This window comes from Prionailurus bengalensis, chromosome D3, assembly GCF_016509475.1.
Source record: "Prionailurus bengalensis isolate Pbe53 chromosome D3, Fcat_Pben_1.1_paternal_pri, whole genome shotgun sequence".
Taxonomy (NCBI): Eukaryota; Metazoa; Chordata; class Mammalia; order Carnivora; family Felidae; genus Prionailurus; species Prionailurus bengalensis.
In genome coordinates, this window is record NC_057356.1 from 7,208,506 (window position 1) to 7,228,765 (window position 20,260).

At 42.0% G+C, this 20,260-nt stretch overlaps 1 protein-coding gene across 23 annotated transcripts in view; it reads left to right on the plus strand.

Moving 5' to 3' along the window:
• Positions 1–20,260, plus strand: part of CLIP1 (CAP-Gly domain containing linker protein 1) — a 126,641-nt gene that overhangs the window by 63,734 nt on the left and 42,647 nt on the right. For 8 of the 23 annotated variants that reach the window (XR_006293852.1, XM_043557482.1, XM_043557485.1 and 5 more), the window contains 10 exons: positions 501–698; positions 1,316–1,419; positions 3,967–4,027; positions 5,307–5,339; positions 8,398–8,502; positions 12,273–13,217; positions 15,009–15,125; positions 17,460–17,517; positions 18,277–18,360; positions 19,300–19,456. Coding sequence is in view for 22 of the 23 variants with exons in the window: in XM_043557482.1 (XP_043413417.1) it covers positions 501–698; positions 1,316–1,419; positions 3,967–4,027; positions 5,307–5,339; positions 8,398–8,502; positions 12,273–13,217; positions 15,009–15,125; positions 17,460–17,517; positions 18,277–18,360; positions 19,300–19,456 (1,862 nt within the window). In the remaining variant the exon portion in view is untranslated. The remainder of the gene's footprint in view (positions 1–500; positions 699–1,315; positions 1,420–3,966; positions 4,028–5,306; positions 5,340–8,397; positions 8,503–12,272; positions 13,218–15,008; positions 15,126–17,459; positions 17,518–18,276; positions 18,361–19,299; positions 19,457–20,260) is intronic. The other 15 variants (XM_043557490.1, XM_043557503.1, XM_043557489.1 and 12 more) reach the window with 7 other exon arrangements.

Genomic DNA, 20,260 nt, shown 5'->3' on the forward strand with positions numbered 1-20,260 from the left:
TAATCAATAAGAGGACGGTTTTTGGCTCCAAGGGTGACCTCTTGGTTACTTAATGGTAGTTAGAGAAAGTTGGAAAGTCTCGACCTCAAGTCTGAGGAGCAAAAGACTGACCAAAACGTCACAAGAAGAAGAAAACTACTAATGAAGCTCAGGTGGTAACAGAAGCTTGTTAAATGGGTTTGTGGAATTTTTCTAGATTCCCACAAGGCCCTGTCAGCTGAGCTCAGGGTACCTTTGACGTGAGCCACTTATTCTCCTTCTAAACATCTTTCTGATTGTTCCATGACTTCTCACATTGATGTGTTGTTTGTGAAATTTACAGTCAGGAGGCGCACGCTGTCTTGCTTCCTTGATGAAAAGCTTCTCCTAATAATTGGCAAGCTTGGGAGCAGGGGCAGCACCTTCGCTTTGCTGAGGAGACGCCTGCCATGCATGCCTCGTGCCCTCCTTGCATCCCCGATAGCATCATCGCCCTTCACTTCTTTAACTTTCCTTTGCAGTTGACTGAAACCTCCTCCCGTTACGCCAGGAAGATCTCCGGCACCACTGCCCTCCAGGAGGCCCTGAAGGAGAAGCAGCAGCACATTGAGCAGCTGCTGGCTGAACGGGATCTAGAGAGGGCGGAGGTGGCCAAGGCCACGAGCCACGTGGGGGAAATAGAGCAGGAGCTAGCTCTGGCCCGGGACGGACACGACCAGGTGAAGTCTGGTGCTGACCTTGTTTCGGAGATGGTGATGGGTTCTAAGCTGATCTTGTGGAGATGGTGGAGCTTTCTAAGTTGAGGGAGGAGGCTGAGCAGCGTACCTCGTGCTTGGAGCCAGGGAGCTAGTCTTGGGAGCACTGGAAATGAGTAGAAATGTCTTTGCTGGGCTTGTTTGAAGCTGTGACCTGGGGTCCCACTTTGTATCTTCATAAAGATGCAGTTTTGTTCTTCTTGAGTCTACCGTAGTCCTTCGGTCTTTACATCCAGGCCTCTTGGCCTGTGTCAGGGGAACTTGTTTACTGGGACCTTACCAACGATTGCAACTCCTGTTTTGTAGATGACCTTCTGTATGCGTTTCAGCCGTAAAAAAGATGAGCGTTGTTGTACCATTGCCCTCTTTTGCTTTAATGGTGTGGTTTTTCATCATCTAGTTTCCAGGAATGCGGCCGAGAAGTAACCTATTAAAGATTATAGAAAGCATTTCACTGTGAAAAGGTTTTAGAGTCATACCCGCCCACAATGGTACCACTTAGCGGTAGCTCTTTGGAGGCATCCCTGGGCCTGTGTCTGGGTCCGAGGGAGGCCACTCACTGACACCCTTGTCTTTCTCAGCATGTCCTGGAGTTGGAGGCCAAGATGGACCAGCTGCGAACGATGGTGGAGGCTGCTGACAGGGAGAAGGTGGAGCTTCTCAACCAACTTGAAGAGGAGAAAAGGTGACCTCAAACTGTTCCTTAGTGCAAGTGTGGCCTTTTCCTTCTAAATGACCTTAGGAAAACATTCTTATAAGGTGGCAAGCCGTAGAACCAAAGGAGTGACTGTGTGTTCGGTAGAAATTCAACTCTTCATCTTGTGCTGGGAGGGTTTGCTTTGATTTGACTCTTTTTTGAGAAGTTTGGAATTATCTAGATATGGCCTGCTAAATTTAACAGCTGCTTATTGAGCACCTGCTGTGTGCCAAACATCCTCTTCAGGTTGGCCTTAGTGTCGTGAAGTCGATTCAAACTCTGCTTCCACCTGGAACCGTTTTTGGTGAGAAGACATTTTGGGTTCATGTTACCTAGTATGTATGTATTTTAAATGTTTGTTTATTTTTGAGAGAGAGAGAGAGCGTGTGAGCGAGCATGAGTGGGGGAGGGATAGAGAGAGGTGGGGATAGAGGATCTGAAGTGGGCTCCACACTGACAACAGTGAGCGCAATGCGGGTGTTGAACCCACGAACAAGACCATAACCTGAGCTGAAGTCAGACTCTCAATGACCGACTGAGCCACCCAGGCATCCCCAAAGTGACCAAGTATTTATGAAACACCTGTGTATCTAAATAAAACTCTTCTGTCTGGTAAGTGATACGAGGGCCCTGTCCTTGAGAGACTCAGTACCTTGTTAGGAAAACATAACTTTCATGTGAAGCAATTAGAGGATTATCCAGGTCAGGATGGAATCAGGTTCTAAATGGTGTGAGACAGAGCAAGTTTGGTTCTTAGGGGCTTCTTGAGGCTGTGAACTAACACAGTCTCTGAACAAGGTATCTGCATGGAAACCATTGGAACATTTCTGGACAACAGGACGTTTGTCCTGTCTTGCATTTAATGCCGCCATCTTGTCATTTCTGATGGTAGCAACTGAATTCAGTAGCCATCTGGTCTGTATGTTTAGGACCGTGAGAGGCACCACTGAGGTACGGGATACAGTGGAGGTATAATAGAGTCTCTTATCAAGGAAATTATCTTCTTACTAGAAGGAGAAGTGCTATATGTAGGAAATTTTCTTCACATCCTAAAAATGGCTACGAATAAATGAGATATAGTAATAGGCCTTTCTAGGCCCTTCTGAATACCAAGGCAAGAGTACCATTTGCTTTGGTTCTTAAACCAGCTCTTGATCTGCTGACTGCTGGGCAGGACAAATGTCCTCCCACACTTCCAGTGAGCTTGAGGGGTATAAATTATTTACGATTATATTTCTGATTTAAGAATAGAATTTTTATTAAAAAAAATTTTTTTAATGTTTATTTGAGAAGGAGAGTGCATATGTGAGCAGGGGCAGAGCAGAGAGAGAGAGAGAGAGAGAGAAGGGGGGGGGAGGCATCCTAAGCAGGCTCTGTACTGTTAGCGCAGAACCCGACATGGGGCTTGAACTCACAAACCATGAAATCGTGACCTGAGCCAAAATGAAGGGTCGGATGCTTAACTGACTGAGCCACCTAGGCGCCCTGATTTTTTTATTCTTAATTTTGCCAGAAAGGCTAGTGAGTTTGACAGTTTTGGTTTTTGCACATAGGTTATGAACTTTGTCCCCTTTTCTTCCTCACACTCACTTTTGTGAAGATTTGTAATATGGATGTTACCTGGATTTTGTCAATCTTCAGGGTATCCTATTGACTTGATGATAGCATTGGTTGAGACCCACACCCAAATTAGAGATTTTAAAATGGGGGGGGGGGGAGGGGGGGATGTGACTCAAATTGTTGATAATCTCATTCTCCCAGTCTTAGAACAGGTACTGGTATTGTCCTGGGGCTTTCTGTGTGGGTAGCCTGCTAACCTCACCATAAAATACCAGATGTAGGGTGGTATAAAGAGAGATTTGTTTTCTTTTTTTTTCTGAAAGAGAGAGAGGGTGCAAGTGAGCGAGGGGCAGATAGAATCCCACAGGGTTAGGGAGAGAGAGAGAAGTGGGGTTCGCTTGGGACTCGTGTTTTAGCCAAAGTGGGGCTCGCGTTCACCCGAAGTGGGGCTGGTGCTCGCCCAAAGTGAGGGCTGGGGCTCATGCTCACCCAAAGCAGGGCTCACGGACTGTGAGATCATGACCTAAGCCAAAGTCAGGTGCTTAACGACCCAGGAGCCCCAAGAGAGATTTGTTTTCTATGCCACTTTTCCCTGTGTTCTGTTACTGTAAAGTAGAAATTACAGACTTGGAATCTCAAACCTATTCCTGTGGTAATCCGACCTTTTCCCTTTAGGCTGATCTTGTCTTGATTAGGTTCATTCTGGTGGTTGCGACAGAAGAAAACCAGTGGATTTTTCTCAACTCTTAACTCATGTCTCCTGGAATCAGTATCTGGCTAAAACTTTGAAGTTTCCTAAATAGCAAAGAGCTGTTAGATTTATAAACTAGGTGCCTAAAAATGTATTTTCTTTTCTTCCACTATCATCTGTTACATTCACCAGGGTACCAGGGTATTGATTATAGATTCTTGTTTTGGTAAGGCAAATATATTCCTTGGTTACCTGAAGTGCTTTGTCTTGATTTTGTTCCACAGGAAGGTTGAGGACCTTCAGTTCCGTGTTGAGGAAGAATCCATCACAAAAGGCGATCTTGAGGTAAAACCCCTCCAGCTCTCTACAGCTCTTATGGGTACCAGTATTGACAAGTACGGATGGGATGATCCTGCCAGAACAGGCGGCAGAGGGAAGGGAAGGAGCCCAGGTCTCTGGCCGGCTGGGCTCTGGGCCTAGCTTACGGCTCAGGTGCCAGCACCCGTCCTTGTCCTGTGACGGTGCTGTCCCAACTCCAGTGGCCCAGTCAGATTTTTACTACTCTTTCCTCGTGCTTCAAAATCCAAAATCTTGAATTGGAGTCTATCAAGTCATAAATCTGGCAGTGTGTCCAAGTGAGATTCTAGATATTCCTCTCACGGTCAGAAATGGCATTTTAAAAAGCATGTTTAACCTCATCATAATAGAGCAAAACAAAGTTTTTTGCTTTATCTCAGCTTTGCTTTTCAACTGGGCAGAATAAATTTTTCATAACCCTGTAAAAGGAATAAATGCATGTTTTAGTTGTTTTTGTGAAGTAATTACAAGAGGATAAAACAAGATCAAATTGTATTTCAGCCTCTTTGACTTCCATGGCATATTTTAAATTCGCAGAGATTTCCTTTAGCATCAAGCTTCTCGTCTTTTAACAATTATTCATATCAGTTTTTTTTAATTAGATGCCAGAACTAAATGATTTTGATGCTCTTTAAAAACCACTGCTAGATATGTGACAGATACAAATTATCAAATTGTTCAAATTCTGCAGATTTCTGGCATTGAATTAATATTTTAGTAAAAATTGCACTTGCCTGTGCAGTTCTCAGAATATACATTTTTATTAAGGGTATACATTACATTTTGTTAAGAATATACATTACAAGTTAAGAGTCTGTTGATGGCCACACCATGCTTACGTTTCAGGGGCCCTTCCAAATAGGAACTGATTTCTTTGGCAGTTGTCTTTACAGTTGACAACAGAGAGCAAGGAAAACATTTTCTGAGTTGTAGGCCCAGAATTTAATGGATTATTAATAATTCAATAGTCACCTTCTTTACTCATTTCATATATAGTCACATTCCTTTAGTTGACTTTCGTGTTGTTTCCATCCATTTAAAAACACCCCAAAGTCTCATATCATCATCTTATTCATGGGGAACACAGCCCAGGGTTTGTTGGGGAGGTGCAAGTTAAAACCTTTCCATCAGCACTGAGTTAGTATAGTCTGTCTGATAAACTCACTTGAAATTAATCAGAGTTATATTGAAACCCTAACACGTATGGAAACTTCAGTGGAGTCTCTGCTTTTGTTGTTGCTTAATTTTTTTATTTTTTTACTGATAGCAAAAGAGCCAGATTTCTGAAGATCCTGAGAATGTAAGAGGGCACTTAACTGTGTGGAGATTTCCCTTGTTAACACAGATTGATGACAGATTAAAATGCTTATTGATATACTCAAATACTAACTGCGTAATCTGACCTGAAACATTGACCTTAATATTTCTGTGCATGTGGCTTTCACAGCAATTACGTTTGTATCCAGAAGAAATTGTATGTAATGACTAAGCTCTATAAATCTACGTATTTAATGCATAAGCAAGTGTTTGTTGATAAATTTTGCCAAAAAAAAAAAAGGATTTTATCTGGGTACTTGGCCTTCTCTTAATTCATAACGTCTTCTAATTTTAATAGAATTATTCCAAAAGATGATAGCTAACAGAAACATAAAACATATTAGCTGGAGGGATTACAGAAATTTCTTCGGAAAGTTTGCCCCAGTGGTCTGATTTTATTCCAATGAGAGCAGAAGGGCATTCTGAGCGCCAGAACGGATTGCCTTTTTGTGAGCTCCCACTGTCGGCCAATGCCTGTCAGTGCAGGTGACAAGAAATTCAAGTGTCTGCTTGTTGCTGCAGTGTTTTCCCTAATTGGTGACACTAGAGAGGAGCATTCTTCAGTGAAGATGCTATGTGCTTTAAATTTATTATTATTGAAATGAGATTTTTCTAGTAGCTGTGCTACCGGGCTTGAAGGTGTTTTTTTCTTCCTCCCTCTGATTAAAATCAAACACCCGACACAGATCTCACCCAAATGGCCTCGAAAGCACCCTGTGAGCTGTGCATCTGCCAGCTGGGAGGCCAGTTGAAAGAACCTAAACGCTTTTGGCTTTGTTTTACCACCATAAGGGAATAAAATCAAACCGAAGCTTTTTCTTCCTACCACCACCTGGCAGCTGAAATAGACAATTCAAGACCGAGCTTGTAAAAAAAAGCCTGCGTTCTGAAGGTTTCCTTTTTGTGAAGCTACTTCAGTGATCTGGGTCTCTTCTGTCCTCCCAAAACAGGCTCCCGCTGCATCCGGTGTCAGTCTGCATGGGACCTCCCTCCTGCCTTTCTTGTGTGCTTCTCGCAGAGCCTTTGCTTTCCCTCTCAGTCCCCGTCCCAGGACTTTCCTCTTGGGATGCTCTGTCTTCCTGGGAGAAAGGAATACTTTTAAAAGGAGGGCTGTCCTGTCCAGTGTAACGTTTTTACCGCACACCGTGGCACGGACGTGGATCTCTCGTTCCCCTGCTGCTGATTGCTCACACACAGCTGTAGAGAGTCCAGCTGGTTTGTGTGCATACTGGCCAGCAAGGAGGTACAGCAGTCATCTGGAAGATCTCAGAGTGGGAAGGAGGTCACGCTGCAGTAGATGCTTGCTTTTTTATCTGGAAGTAGTGACCTTTCACCCAGAGGACACTGAACTTGGAGTCAAGAGGTGAAGAAAGGTTCTGTTGCCTTTTGCTTTTTACTGTTTTACTGTTCAGTTCTTGAGGCTGTGACCCCAATTACATAGATCTGGATTAGATCTTGTAAAAGCAGGTAAATTGAACAACTTCTGTCTGAGGCACATGTGGACCAAGGGGACTATCCAGACAGTTAGGTTTTGGATTTTTTTTTTCCATTATTTTTGTTGAGTGTAAAGAGCTGAAGCAGATGGAGAAATTAAAAAAAGGTTTTTTTTGTTCACCTTTTGAATATTCCATGATGGTTTATACATGGTTCACAAGCAACGTGACCTTTGGAATGTGTTGAAATCCCTAGAGAACCACTGGAGTTAGTAAGGATGTTTTCAATGTAAAATATCCTACCTTATACTTAAGCTCTGCGTTACTTTCTGTTACTTTATTTAGAGTGTGTTGTCATTTTCTCATTGCCTGTAATTGTCCAGACATAGATCTGACCAGTTAGAACCACAAAATACTACAATTAATATAAGTAGTTAGAAGCTGCTGGGAGCAGCTCTATCAGTAGGTTTTATCAATCAGTTGATTATGCTGGTAACCTGTTGAGTGGACAGGTGAGTGGGGAAAGAGGTACATTCAGACTGATACCTAGATTATTTCAAATTGATTAAGTCTCTGTCTGCTGTTAGAAAGAGATTGCTTTCTGGGTTCTCCATCAGGTAATGTCCAAGTCAGTGATGATGGGGAGTCTCTGGAGTTTCGAAACACATTAGGATCTGACCAGCTCCTTTTGCATGGAGCTCAAATGAATACCTTTGTGCTGAACCACCGTTTCTCACTTCTGAGCTGGTAACTACTTCATCCTAGGATCAAGAAAATGAGCCCTTTATCAGCTCTAAACTTCTCTCCTGATCTGAGTCTCAGGGATGTAGCATAATTATTACTGAATTTTCCCCTCATAAATATGATCTCCTCCTTTTTTCCCTGGTGACAAAATAGTTTTTGGAAAACCCACTGTTGGAAGGAAACTAGGGAATTAGGAAATGTTGCTAAAAACGTCAGTCCCGTTTCGCTCATCTCCACAAAGGCCACCGGTGTGATTTTCTCAGCTCTGGTTTCTAGATTCCCTTCATTAGGTTTAACTCTCCACACTTGTTCACATCAAAGTGCATGCCAGAGTGCTAGGATCTGCTCTAGGGACTTACCGAACTCTTCTAAGATTTATGACCTGTTTTGCATATTTAGGGGATTAACAAGTGATCATTGTGAGGGTCAGTTCACTTTTCAAAGTCACCGAGTCAGTTACATACACATTGATGTCAAATAGCTGTTGTGGGGAGGAGGGAAAACGATAGTTTAGAGGAATATTAACTATTCTAATTTGTGCTGATAAACTTCACTTATCAATATAACTTATATTTGGCTGCATGCATCTGACACTTTTCATCTTGCCTCATATGTTTTCATTTGTTTTCTTTCTCAGTAGACTAGCTTGTGTCCCCTGCCCACCTCATCCTTTTGTCCGTAGCGTTCATCCTCACCCCCAGCCTCCCCATCTCGGTCCATCCTCTGCCCTTCTCCATTCCCCTTTTTGTTCATCCTTCGGCGGAAGGTACTGGTGGCTCAGCCTGCATGCCGCTCTCTCTCCTCTTGTGCTGGCATGTCATGGTGGCACTGTTGTGTTCTCTTCCTCTTCCTTTTTACTAACAGACGCAGACCAAACTGGAGCATGCCCGCATTAAGGAGCTTGAACAGAGCCTGCTCTTTGAAAAGACCAAAGCTGACAAACTGCAGAGGGAGTTAGAAGACACTAGGGTAATGGTTTTCACTGTTTAATGAAGCAGATCCATATATGTGAATGGTGATGCCTCGGGGGACGTGCCTTGCAGTTGGCCTAAGCCTTGACCCAGTGGTTCCACCTGAGTTTGGTCTTGGTGCCGTTCAGGTGTTTGTGAGCTTAGGCTGATGGTTAGACACAGGTGTTTCATGTCGAATCCTACGTCAAAGGTAAAGACTCATACCTTTGGTTAACTCAGCCAAAATCAAGATCAGAAACAATACAACTGTATAGACTGCATGGACGTCCACAACCACATTTGAGGCTTTTTGTATTACTACCTTGAAATACGTTTCTCCAGTTTGCCACGAGCAGTCAATTGTCCTCTTGTTCTCATATGCCCAGTGACAGGGTTTTCTGAATAATTTTTTGCTATTGTTGTTTTACTTTCCCTCTCTTTTCCTGCCTTCTTCCCTGACCTTTTGGGGGAATTGAAACGCTGGCTCTTTTGAATGAGAGTTAAGGACTTTGATCCCATTGGCCTTTTTTTCTTGATAGCTGGTATGTCTTGTATTTCCCTCCTTTCTGTCACCAGTAGGTGAAAATCTCAGCAAGCAGGAGGGAAAAGTGTGCTGGGACCAGCATGGCTTCCTACAACCCCAGCTCACTGTCTTTGGCTCTCCGAGCCAATGCGTTAGTCATGTTTTCATTTATTTATGTATTAAAGCACTTATATAGTGCTTACTCGGGGCTGGGCGCTATTCTGAACGCTGCACCAGTATTCACTTACTTGGTCTCACCTCAATCCCAGGGGAAGTGGTAGTATTGTCACCATTTTACAGATGAGGATACCGAGAGATGGAGAGGTTAAATAATTTGCCCAAGGTTACACAGCTAACGGTAATAGTGGAGCCAGGATTTGTATCTAGAGCAATGGTCCCCAAAGTCTGTGCTCTTGACCACCATAGGATGGAGTCTATTATGGAGGCAGTTTTGTGCTGAAATATTTAAGAAATAATCCAGTACCTTTACATATAAGAGGACATGTGTCCACACACACACACACACACACACACACACACCCCTTTTAAATCACGAATTTGACTGTCAATGGCTAAATTGTCCAGATTGTTAACTTTAAAATTTCAAAAATCACTGTCTCTGATCAAATTTGGCATGATTTTTTCTTTTGAATTATTAGCACTTGAGGAAATTTCCTTTGCTGAGAAATCATTGATCTAAAAATCTAGATAATTGAATGATTTTTCTTCTCTAAATCATAAGTTTTTGTTTCTTAAGAAGAAAGAAAAGGTTCTCAGTTGGCCTCAAGAGTAAAGGTACTGCCTGTGTATTTGGTAAGAAAAAAGTCCTGGTAGTTTGGTGCTGTTTCTTTGTTACCTGAGAGCCAAAGATTTGATCTGGGAAATACAAGGGACTGATGATAACATTGGGCTCCTTTAGTGAGAATGGCTGTTGAAGGAAGGATATATATGTATATGCACATGTATATACATATGTATATATGTGTGTGTGTGTATATATATATATATATATATTTTTTTTTAGCCCATGAATTCTTCCCATGTAGATAAGTTAGTAAACAACTTGGGTGGATTTTTGTTTTGTTTTTGTTTTTGCTGTCGATAAGAAGGTATCCATTACGACATGGTTTATCCAATTATCTCAGGTTTAACCTATTTTCTTTCTGTAATGAGTCATGTCTTCTATTGATCCTCACTCTTGCTTGGCCAAGTGTGAAGCCAACCAGTGAGCCTCTTGAATTTCTTATCACCTACCTTCCTTTTAGGAAGTGCTTTAGAATTCCTAAAAGCCAGTAAGGCCAGTTTATAAGCAAGCTTCTGGAGACAGAAGCAAGACTAAGAAACGATACCTGACTTTTATGGCCTGACCCTGGTGGAAGAGGCAGACATGTGGTTTCGCCCGAGGGCAGACTTGGGGAAATAAAATGAAAAACAGAAGTGCTGTGAAAATGCTACAAGATAATCACTATTATTTTGACTTATTTTTTTACTTGATATTTCCTCAGTTTGCTTTATAGTGACTAATTACAGATTCTTATCCTATTGGATTTAATTTATGTTCCTGACCTTGAAGCACTGGGGTTTATCAATGTTTTGTACCTTATTTTGTGGCAACAAACTCTCGGGCACCAGAGAGTTTCTGCCCCAGAAAAAAGTATATAAATAAATTAGCCTCTTGAAGCCGGAGCATCTATAACCCTGAAGCATAACACTTACAATCAGCTTTGGAAGAGTTACGGACTTCCTCATGCAGTTGTTTTGGAGACCCAGTTGGCTGCTTTTCCTAGTCTTGGGTGGACGTCTTAGTGTCTCTCCGTATCACAGCCTGTAGGTGTGCCGAGAAAGTGAAGGAAACAACGGTGACTTTCTGTCCCACTAGAAGGCAGTGAGGGAGAAGAGCCTTCCACCTGGAGGAGTTGTAATCCTTAAAATTGGTTTTTAAATCATTCATGTTCCCTTCTTTTTCCCAGGTTAGTCCAATAATTCGTTTTTATGCCCAAAGGTATCATTTCCCACATATTTTGTGTGTTACTCTGACTGGCTAACAGGTAGCAGAGAGAATTCATTTCCTAAGAGTAAAAGGACACAGTTTAAGAAAGTGTTTTTCATAGTCCTGGGGAGTTTGTTTAAAAACAGATTCTTGGGTGCTATCCCAGAGCTCAAATAGACTCAAAACACGGGAAAGCACTGGGACATACATATATATGCCTTTTAGACATATATCCCAGGAGATTGATTTGCATACTAAAATCTAAGAACCACTGGGTTAGGGGAACAAGATATGTACATTAAAATGCCAATAGAATTATAAAATCTAAAAAGTGTAATCTCTAAAGATTCTTGTGTATAATTGCAGGTAAGTAGTAGTTCTCATTTTGTCTTCCTAAAAAACAGGTTAATGAATTATTTCTTCATTATCCGGGTGAAGCTTTTATTCTAAAGTTGATGTGGTATTAATTGAAACATCTGATAGGTAATTTCACACATTTTTATACCAATCATAGGCGACAGAAGTATAATACTAACCATATATATGTAATTGAAAATTCTGTGCTTCCCACACGAACATACTTTTTTAGTAGATAAAAAGAAAAAGAAAATGAGTAATATATTTTATTTAAACTGGTATATCCAAAGTAATATCGTCTCATTATGTAATCAGTCTACAAATTATTAACAAGGTGTCTTCTGTTCTTTTTTTTCCCCCGAGTCTTCAAAATCTGTGTATTTCACACTGCCAGCACCTGTCACATTTCAAGTGCTCAGTAGCCCCGTGTGCTACTATACCGGACAGCACAGAGCTTTAAAATCAGCTGCCTCAGGTAGATGAGCATTTACACATCCTGGGTGAAGCAGAGTAGGGAAAAAAACAGGTAAAATGAGGAGGATTCTTTCTTCCAGCAGGCAGATAAAACGAGAAATTGGAAAGCTACTGTTTCCCTCAACTTACCTGTCAGATGATGGGCACTTCTCTAAAGTTCCTTTAGAGGAAAAAGAAACCGCTTGGAGCAAGTTAAATTCCATATGAGTTTTCAGTTGCTTGAGCATCTCAAGGTGGTGGAAGTTTGCCCAAGATGATGACTTACTTTGGAGCTCTCAGACCTGGGCTTCCTCTGTGATGGCAGCTAGAGGTGGGTGAGCACGAGGGCTCGCCGTAGCTCACCGCTGCCTGAGGTGGGGAGTTATTAAAGATCTTCAAGGTTAAAGGAAGTTGCCAGTGATGGGTTATTGACACGCTTTGTTTCTCTTTGGGCTGCGGTTACTAGGTGGCTACAGTGTCAGAAAAGTCCCGTATAATGGAGCTAGAAAAAGAGCTAGCACTGAAAGTGCAGGAGGTGGCTGAGCTGCGGAGGAGACTGGAGTCCCAGAAGCCCACTGGGGACGTTGACATGTCGCTCTCCCTTTTGCAAGAGATAAGCTCTTTGCAAGAAAAATCAGAAGCTGCCCATGCTGACCACCAGAGAGAAATCACTTCCCTGAAGGAGCGTTTTGGAGCCCGTGAAGAGACACATCAGAAGGAGATGAAGGCTCTTCAGGCTGCCACAGAGAAGCTTTCCAAGGAGAACGAGTCCCTGAAAAGTAAGCTCGATCATGCCAACAAGGAGAATTCCGACGTGATAGTCCTGTGGAAGTCCAAGCTGGAGACGGCCATCGCGTCGCACCAGCAGGCGATGGAGGAGCTAAAGGTGTCCTTCAGCAAAGGGGTCGGAACGGAGACAGCAGAGTTGGCGGAGTTAAAAACACAGGTGGAGAAGATGCGACTAGATTACCAGCACGAAATAGAAAATCTGCAGAATAAACAAGACTCTGAAAGGTCTGCTCACGCCAAAGAGATAGAAGCCCTAAGGGCTAAGCTGATGGCGGTCATTAAAGAGAAGGAGAGCAGCCTAGAAGCCATCAAGGCGAAACTGGACGAAGCAGAAGACCAGCATCTAGTAGAAATGGAGGACACCTTCAACAAATTGCAGGAAGCTGAAATAAAGGTAAAGGAGCTAGAGGTCCTACAAGCCAAATGCAGTGAACAAACCAAGGTTATTGGTAATTTTACATCACAGCTCAAGGCTGCCGAAGAAAAGCTCTCGGATCTTGATGCGCTTCGGAAAGCCAGTTCCGAAGGTAAATCGGAAATCGAGAAACTTAGACAGCAGCTTGAGGCAGCTGAGAAACAGATTACAAATTTAGAGATTGAAAAGAATACTGAAAGTGGCAAGGTTCGTATTGGCGTCCTCCATCCTTTAAGTTTCCATCTGTCCGTCCCGCTTTGCACTGTGTGTTACTTTTGAGTGGAGCTCGTTCACCTTCCAAATTCCCGATTCTACTATATAGCACATTGCTTTGTGCCGGCAAATTTCCCAGCTGCGTGTAGCATCCTCTGAGTATCTTGAGTGTGGTTTCTTCTGAGGAGATTAGAGAAAACACTGGCTCAACTATGTGAGTTTATTTTGGTTTCCTGTTATCTGGAAACTTTAGACTTTGTCTCTGGGCCAGGCTGTACGCTTTCCTGTTGAAGCTTGGTTCTGGTCTGTCATCTTTTTAAAACAGAGAATTCCCTAAGGTGATGGTGTTAAGATAAATAAATGGAGAGGAAAGAAATTTAAAAGATTACCTCCTCCCTTGCCATTTACGTAATTGTCTTGTCCATAAGGTAATATATAAGAACAGACTGTGGACCTTCAGGCTTGAGTTTGACTAATGGAAATTAACACTCTATGATAAGTAATACTCACAGCAAAATAAGGTTAAGAGCCTGGAGCCCTTGGCATCGCTACTTCTTTCTCCTTGGAGCTTTTCCTATGCCACAGTGAGATCATGTTCTATTCCCCACCTTTTTTTTTTTTTTTTTTTTAATTTTTAGAAGTTTATTTATTTTGAGAGGGAGACAGAATGAGTGGGGGAGGGGCAGAGAGAGGAGACAGAAAATTCCAAGTAGGCTCCCACTGTCCGTGCAAAGCCCGAGGTGGGGCTCAAACCTACGAACCATGAGATCATGACCTGAGCCGCCGAAACCAATAGTTGCCGGCCTAACCGAGCCACCTAGGTGCCCCTGTTCCCTACCGTTTTGAGGAAAGATCTGACAAGTATGCTTTTGGTCAAGGTGCAGGAAATTATATGGAACGTTTGTCAGCTACATTCCTTTCTAATTAGCCTTTTCAAATATTCCCTTCATTTTTAAGAACCGTTTGAGGGATGGATGCTTTCCCAGCCCTCTTGCCACTAGCGGGAGTACTGGTACTGATGAGGAATGTTAAGAGCTTTTTGCAGGAGAAACTGCTTTGTTAGAAAAGGGTTGTAAAGTTAAACGGGGACATGTGAAGACAGAAGGAAAAGTCACTAAGTAACTAACGTTAGTTGAAGATAACAAGCTAATTACAGGAAGTTTTTCTCAAATCTCCTCACTTGGATCCAAAATACCAATCAAAACACAAAAATGAATTAGTAGAGCAGTATGAAGCTAACTAAGGGTTGGTCGACTTTTTTGACATCGAAATTTAATGAAAACCAATTTCTGATGACTGTTGTCCAGTGGATTTTAAAATTCTTTATTTTTTTAAGTGTTGAAATACTTTAAGCATATACAAAGACAGAAAATAACATAGGTCGCATGTATCCGTTATTCCTACTTTATGGATTTTAAGGTCCAGAAAATGAAATTGCTTAACTTACCCACTTAGAAAGTAAGTGTCTGCGCTTTCTGCTTTAGATCATGCTGATACTCCAAATTTTGGTATAGAAAAATACTTTGTTTTGACTGTTTTAAATAGCCATTAGATTGTGCTACCTAGAAACGGATTGTGTGAAAAGTCATTGGCTTCTTAGAGTTAACAACCACAAAAAAAGAAAAGCAGTAATTTTTTTACCCATGCCTTTATTCCTTTCGGTTTTGTTTGGTTGTGTTTGTTTCTCGTATGTTTTTTAGGTTTCTTTTATTTTTTCTTTCTCATTCATTCTTTTTTGTTTCCTTCTGTTCGTTTACTCCTGTGCCACATCACTGTGTACGGTAGGCTAGTAACATTTCCAGGGAGCTTCAGGGGAAAGAGCTAACACTAAATAACCTTCAGAAAAACTTGAGTGAAGTCAGTCAAGTGAAAGAGGCTTTGGAGAAAGAACTTCAGATTTTGGTAAGTACCTGTTGGGAATCTGACTCTCAGGGTTTCTGGCCGTTTGAATGGCTCCTGTTTTAAAAACAAAAATCTCTGTAAGGAAGTATTGTACCTGTTTCCTTCCTCTTTCAAAGTATTGATTGAAATTGAGTGTATTAGTCATTGGCTGATGACCTTGAAGGGAATGGGATCAAATCGACACTCGCAATAAAGGTAGGTATTACTTTTTCCTTTTTAAAATCTAGCCTTTGCTTCTGATAAATGGGTCGCTTTGGCATATTATTGACTGCTTAGTTTTGCTAAACACAGGGACCTTCCAAGTTACACACCCAACACGTTAACTTTCATTTATAATGAGGTCTTGACTGCTTTCTCGTACTTTCCAGAGAGTTGTCCCGGACCATTGGCATCCTCTGTTAGCAAGGCAGGGTGCTAAGTCTACGAATTCAAAGAATCGTCTCTTACAACTCTGTTCATTCCACCCCAGGAAATTACATTTCTTTTCACATATATCCTCTTGCCTTAATCCCAAGTTGTAAGACATTTTTTTTTCTTAACTTTTTCTTATCTTTTCTCAACTGTTCTCCTTATTTCCTGCATCAGAAACTGAACTTACAAGGCACCTGGGTGGCTCAGTTGCTTGGGCGTCAGACTTTTGATTTTGGCTCGGGTCATGATCTTGCAGTTCGTGATTTCGGGCCCTGCATCGGGCCCTGCACTGACAGTGTGGATTCTGCTTGGGATTCTCTGTCTCCCTCTCTCTTTGCCCCTCCCCTGCTCTCACTCTGTCTCCCTCTCTCTAAATAAATAAATAAACATTAAAAAAAACCCAACAACCCTGAATTTAGTCAGGGCCAGCGACCATAAGCACACATCATGGAGAGTTGAAGGTTATGGAGAAACTGGGTAAGAGACACATGAGTCAGGAGGGGACAGTTGTCTTAGATCCTCCATATACCATCCTCTTCCCCACTTCCTACACTTCTTTGCTAATACCAGGGGTGAAGGAGTATTTGCTTTTTTTTTTTTTCAATGCCAATATTACAAACTACTTCTTCAAATGTTAAATATATAGCTGCACTGTTCATTTTGGTAGCTACTGTTCACATACGGCTATTTAAATGAATTAAAATTAAGTTCTTCGCTTGTACCAGCCACATAGGAAGTGCTTAATACCCACATGCGGCTAGTGGCTACCATATTGAACAGTGCAGTATAGAATATTTCCATCATGGAGGATAATTCTGTTGGACAGTTTTGATGTACAGTATTTTAGCTACTTTTTTGAGAATAAGTTGGCCTAGGAATGACAATTTTCTAATATGGTATCCTTTAAGAAAATGTGTTTTGAGTTTCATACCATTTCTCTGCCCTCTTCCCCAAGCTTTACTTTTTTTTGTAAGTTAGCATATCCCTCTAGGTACCCTGTAGAGAAAACTTGCCGTCTAAATCTGGCTTTGGGAATAACACAGGTGGACAATGTGTGGGCTTTGGTGGACTTGTGTGGTTCATGTACCCGTTTTTAAAATAATTCTAAATAGTTAGAAACACTCATTTAGAAATGTTGGTGTATCTAGCTCAAAACTCATCTCAGGGAAACCAGGAGAGTGTTTTTATCTACTGTCATGTTAGAAAAGAGTGGGTGAGCAATGGCCCTTTTTGGTTTTAGAAATAGTTTTTTTTTTTAAGTACATTTTATTTTATTAAAAAATGTTGTTTAATGTTTTATTTATTTTTGAGACAGAGAGAGAGGCTGATCGTAAGTAGGGGAGAGGCAGAGAGAGAGGGAGACAGAACCCAAAGCAGGCTCCAGGTTCTGAGCTGTCAGCACAGAGCCCGACGCGGGGCTCAAACTCAACGAACTGCAAGATTTGACCAGAGCTGAAGTCAGATGCTTAACCTACTGAGCCACCCAGGTGCCCCCAGAATTAGTTGATATGGTTTCAAGATGTTAGGTTCTCATTACTCTCAGATATAAAACATTTCAGAATTCTGATCACTGTCTTAGCCAGATATCTGAAGAGAAGTTCTGCTAATTGAGGATGGCAACATGAAAAAAGCATTCACATGTGCCACATGTACTTACGTGTGCACATTCACACATCTGTACAGATGTATGTGCACACCTAGGTATGCACACACATAGAAACCTCATTCACTTGTGTGTGTACATGCACAGTATACATATGGTAGCGCTTGGTGTCTACACGTTTTGAGTGTAAGCTCGTTTTGATGAAACAAAATCAGCCACAAAAGTAGATAGTGTTGTAGTTATCACTGACTGAAGCTTTCTATTTCTATAATTTGAAATCTTTCTCATCTGAATATCCAATTCTTTTTTTTTTTTTTTAGAAAGAAAAGTTTGCCGATGCTTCAGAGGAGGCGGTCTCTGTTCAGAGAAGCATGCAAGGTATGTCTTACTAAAGTATGAGCAGATGGCTTTAGAGAATGTCACACTCTCACCCTGAAGATGGCATCTGGAATACACAGAATAGATGCTCCTGTAGTCTGATGTCCCTCTTCTGGAAGCTCCTGCAGCCGGATTGCATTAGCTTCCTGAAGCCTCAAACTCCCATTAATTCTTTCTTCTTTTGACTTGAAGCTTATTCTATATTAAAATTAAATATACTTGGGAAAAGTATTATCTTAATCCTCAGGCATTGATAAGTATTGAGTTTTAGCTGGAAGTAGGAAAGAGAAGCCTAGAAAGGGATGCGTGGTGTCTGCTTTATTTATTTATTTATTTATTTATTTATTTATTTATTTAATTAATTTTTTGAGAGAGAGCACGAGTTGGGTAGGGACAGAGAGGGAGACACAGAATCCGAAGCAGGCTCCAGGCTCTGAGCTGTCAGCACAGAGCCAGACACGGGGCTTGAACTCAAGAACCACGAGATCGTGACCTGAGTTGAAGTCAGACACTTAACCGACTGAGCCACCCAGGTGCCCCGCCTGGTGTCTGTTTAATTCACAGATGTGGGGAGGCAGAAAGAGACGCATGCTTACTCCTGTAGGTCCATTATGCAGTGGTTTGATGTGTGGTGGGACTTTCTAGCATTTCTGTCCTCTCAAATCCCAAGCATATTATTTGATTTGGTTTAAGACAGCCAGCCTCTAGATGGCTTCTTAAGTATGAAATATATTAAACTTTTAACTTTATCCTCCATAGAAACAGTAAATCAGTTACGTCAAAAAGAGGAACAGTTTAACGCGCTGTCTACCGAATTGGAGAAGTTGAGAGAAAATTTAACAGGTAAGGTAGCTCTGGTTACTAAGCACTGGATATAGTAGGTTTCCTAGGATTTGTGGTAACCATAGTACATTACAATAACATTTACTCAGGGGTAACTTCTTCACTCAATAGTGTGATATAATGAGATCAAATACTTGAATACTTGTTTGAGGTCTATAAATTCCGCACATGCTCTCTGCCCTGTTTTCAAATAAGTCAGAATCCACCACGTGTCACCGTTCCTACCACTGTCCTTGACTCAAGCCACCCATCATTTTTCACTTTAGCTGCTCTAACAGCTCGCTGCCTGCTCAGCCTGCTTCTGCCCTGCCCACTTTGGTCCATTTGTAGCACCCCAACCAGAGCGGTCCTTCCACCATCAAGTCAGGTTGTGTCACTTTTCTGCTTGAGATCACTCGGTAGCTCCCCTCACATGCAGAGTAAAAACTGCAGTCCTTACCAATGCCAGGCCCTGTTACCTCTCTGATTACATCCCATAATCTGTAATCTCTCTGATTACATCCCGTAATCTGTAGTCTCTCCGATTACATCAAAAGGCCCGTAGTACCCTTCCCCTTGTTGATTCTACTTCAGCCATATTGTCCTCTGCGTGGCAAGCATTTTTGTGCCTCAGGGCCTTTGCACTTGGTGTCCCTCAGCTCCTTCTCTTTACTTAAATGTTACCATTCAGAGAGGCCCTGCCTGAGATTTTAACCTTCCCGGCTCCTTCGTGGTTCCTTTCTCTACTTAACATTTTTTTCCCTCTTGGCAATTAATCCTATTTTTATACTATTTAGTTTCTTTCTTGATCTTGTTTATTGTCCGTTTTCTTGGCTAGAATATAATTTTCATGAGGGCAGGGATTGCTGTATGCAAATATTCCCAGAACAAGCCTCGGAATACAGGATGTAGTCAATAAATTTTTGTTGCCTGTAATTTGTTTTTCCTATGTATATTCAGATATGGAGGCAAAATTCAGAGAGAGAGATGACAGAGAAGAGCAGTTGATAAAGGCAAAGGAAAAGTTGGAAAACGACATTGCAGAAATTATGAAAATGTCTGGAGATAATTCTTCTCAGCTGACAAAAATGAACGATGAGCTACGTCTGAAAGAAAGGTATGTACGAATGGTTATAGGGGCGCCCAATTTAGGTTGGCCTCTGAAGTAAGGTCTCGGAGGGAGCGGAGCCAGAATTCAGGGTGGTTCTGTTTTAAAGTTTCTTGTCTCTCTTCCTTCCTGTCATTACCCCGGTGTACCCTTCAGTCAACTACTGGACCTTCTAAGTAATACAGTATTGTGGACTTTTTAATGACTTGCAAAGAATTTTACCAAGGGCAGTGACATCTTTTACAGGCGCTTAACAATTTTTTTTTTTTAAACGTTTATTTATTTTTGAGACAGAGAGAGACAGAGCATGAACGGGGGAGGGTCAGAGAGAGAGGGAGACACAGAATCCGAAGCAGGCTCCAGGCTCTGAGCCATCAGCCCAGAGCCCGATGTGGGGCTCGAACTCACGGGCCGTGAGATCGTGACCTGAGCTGAAGTCGGACGCTTAACCGACTGAGCCACCCAGGCGCCCCGCTTAACAATTTTTTAACCTGTTTCAGTGTCAACGAAGGGTAGCCCTTATTACAGGCTTAGTAGGTATGTGCCCTGCACTGTGCTGGGTGTATTTTCTAATTCTTGTAACAATCCTGTGAGGTGAGTGTCTTACTCCCATTTTGAAGAGAAAGGAATTGAGGCTCAAGAAGGTGAAGTCACTCGCTTGTGTTCTGGCCCCAGAGAGCTCGCGGCTCTCGTCGCTGGGCTGTTCGTCCTCAGCGCTAGCTTCTTTTATCTTCACCTCTGCTGTTGTCTTTATTCTGAGGTTCTTGTTGCTTTGATTTTTTTTTTCTTTTAATAGCTTCCAGACAAAAAGCA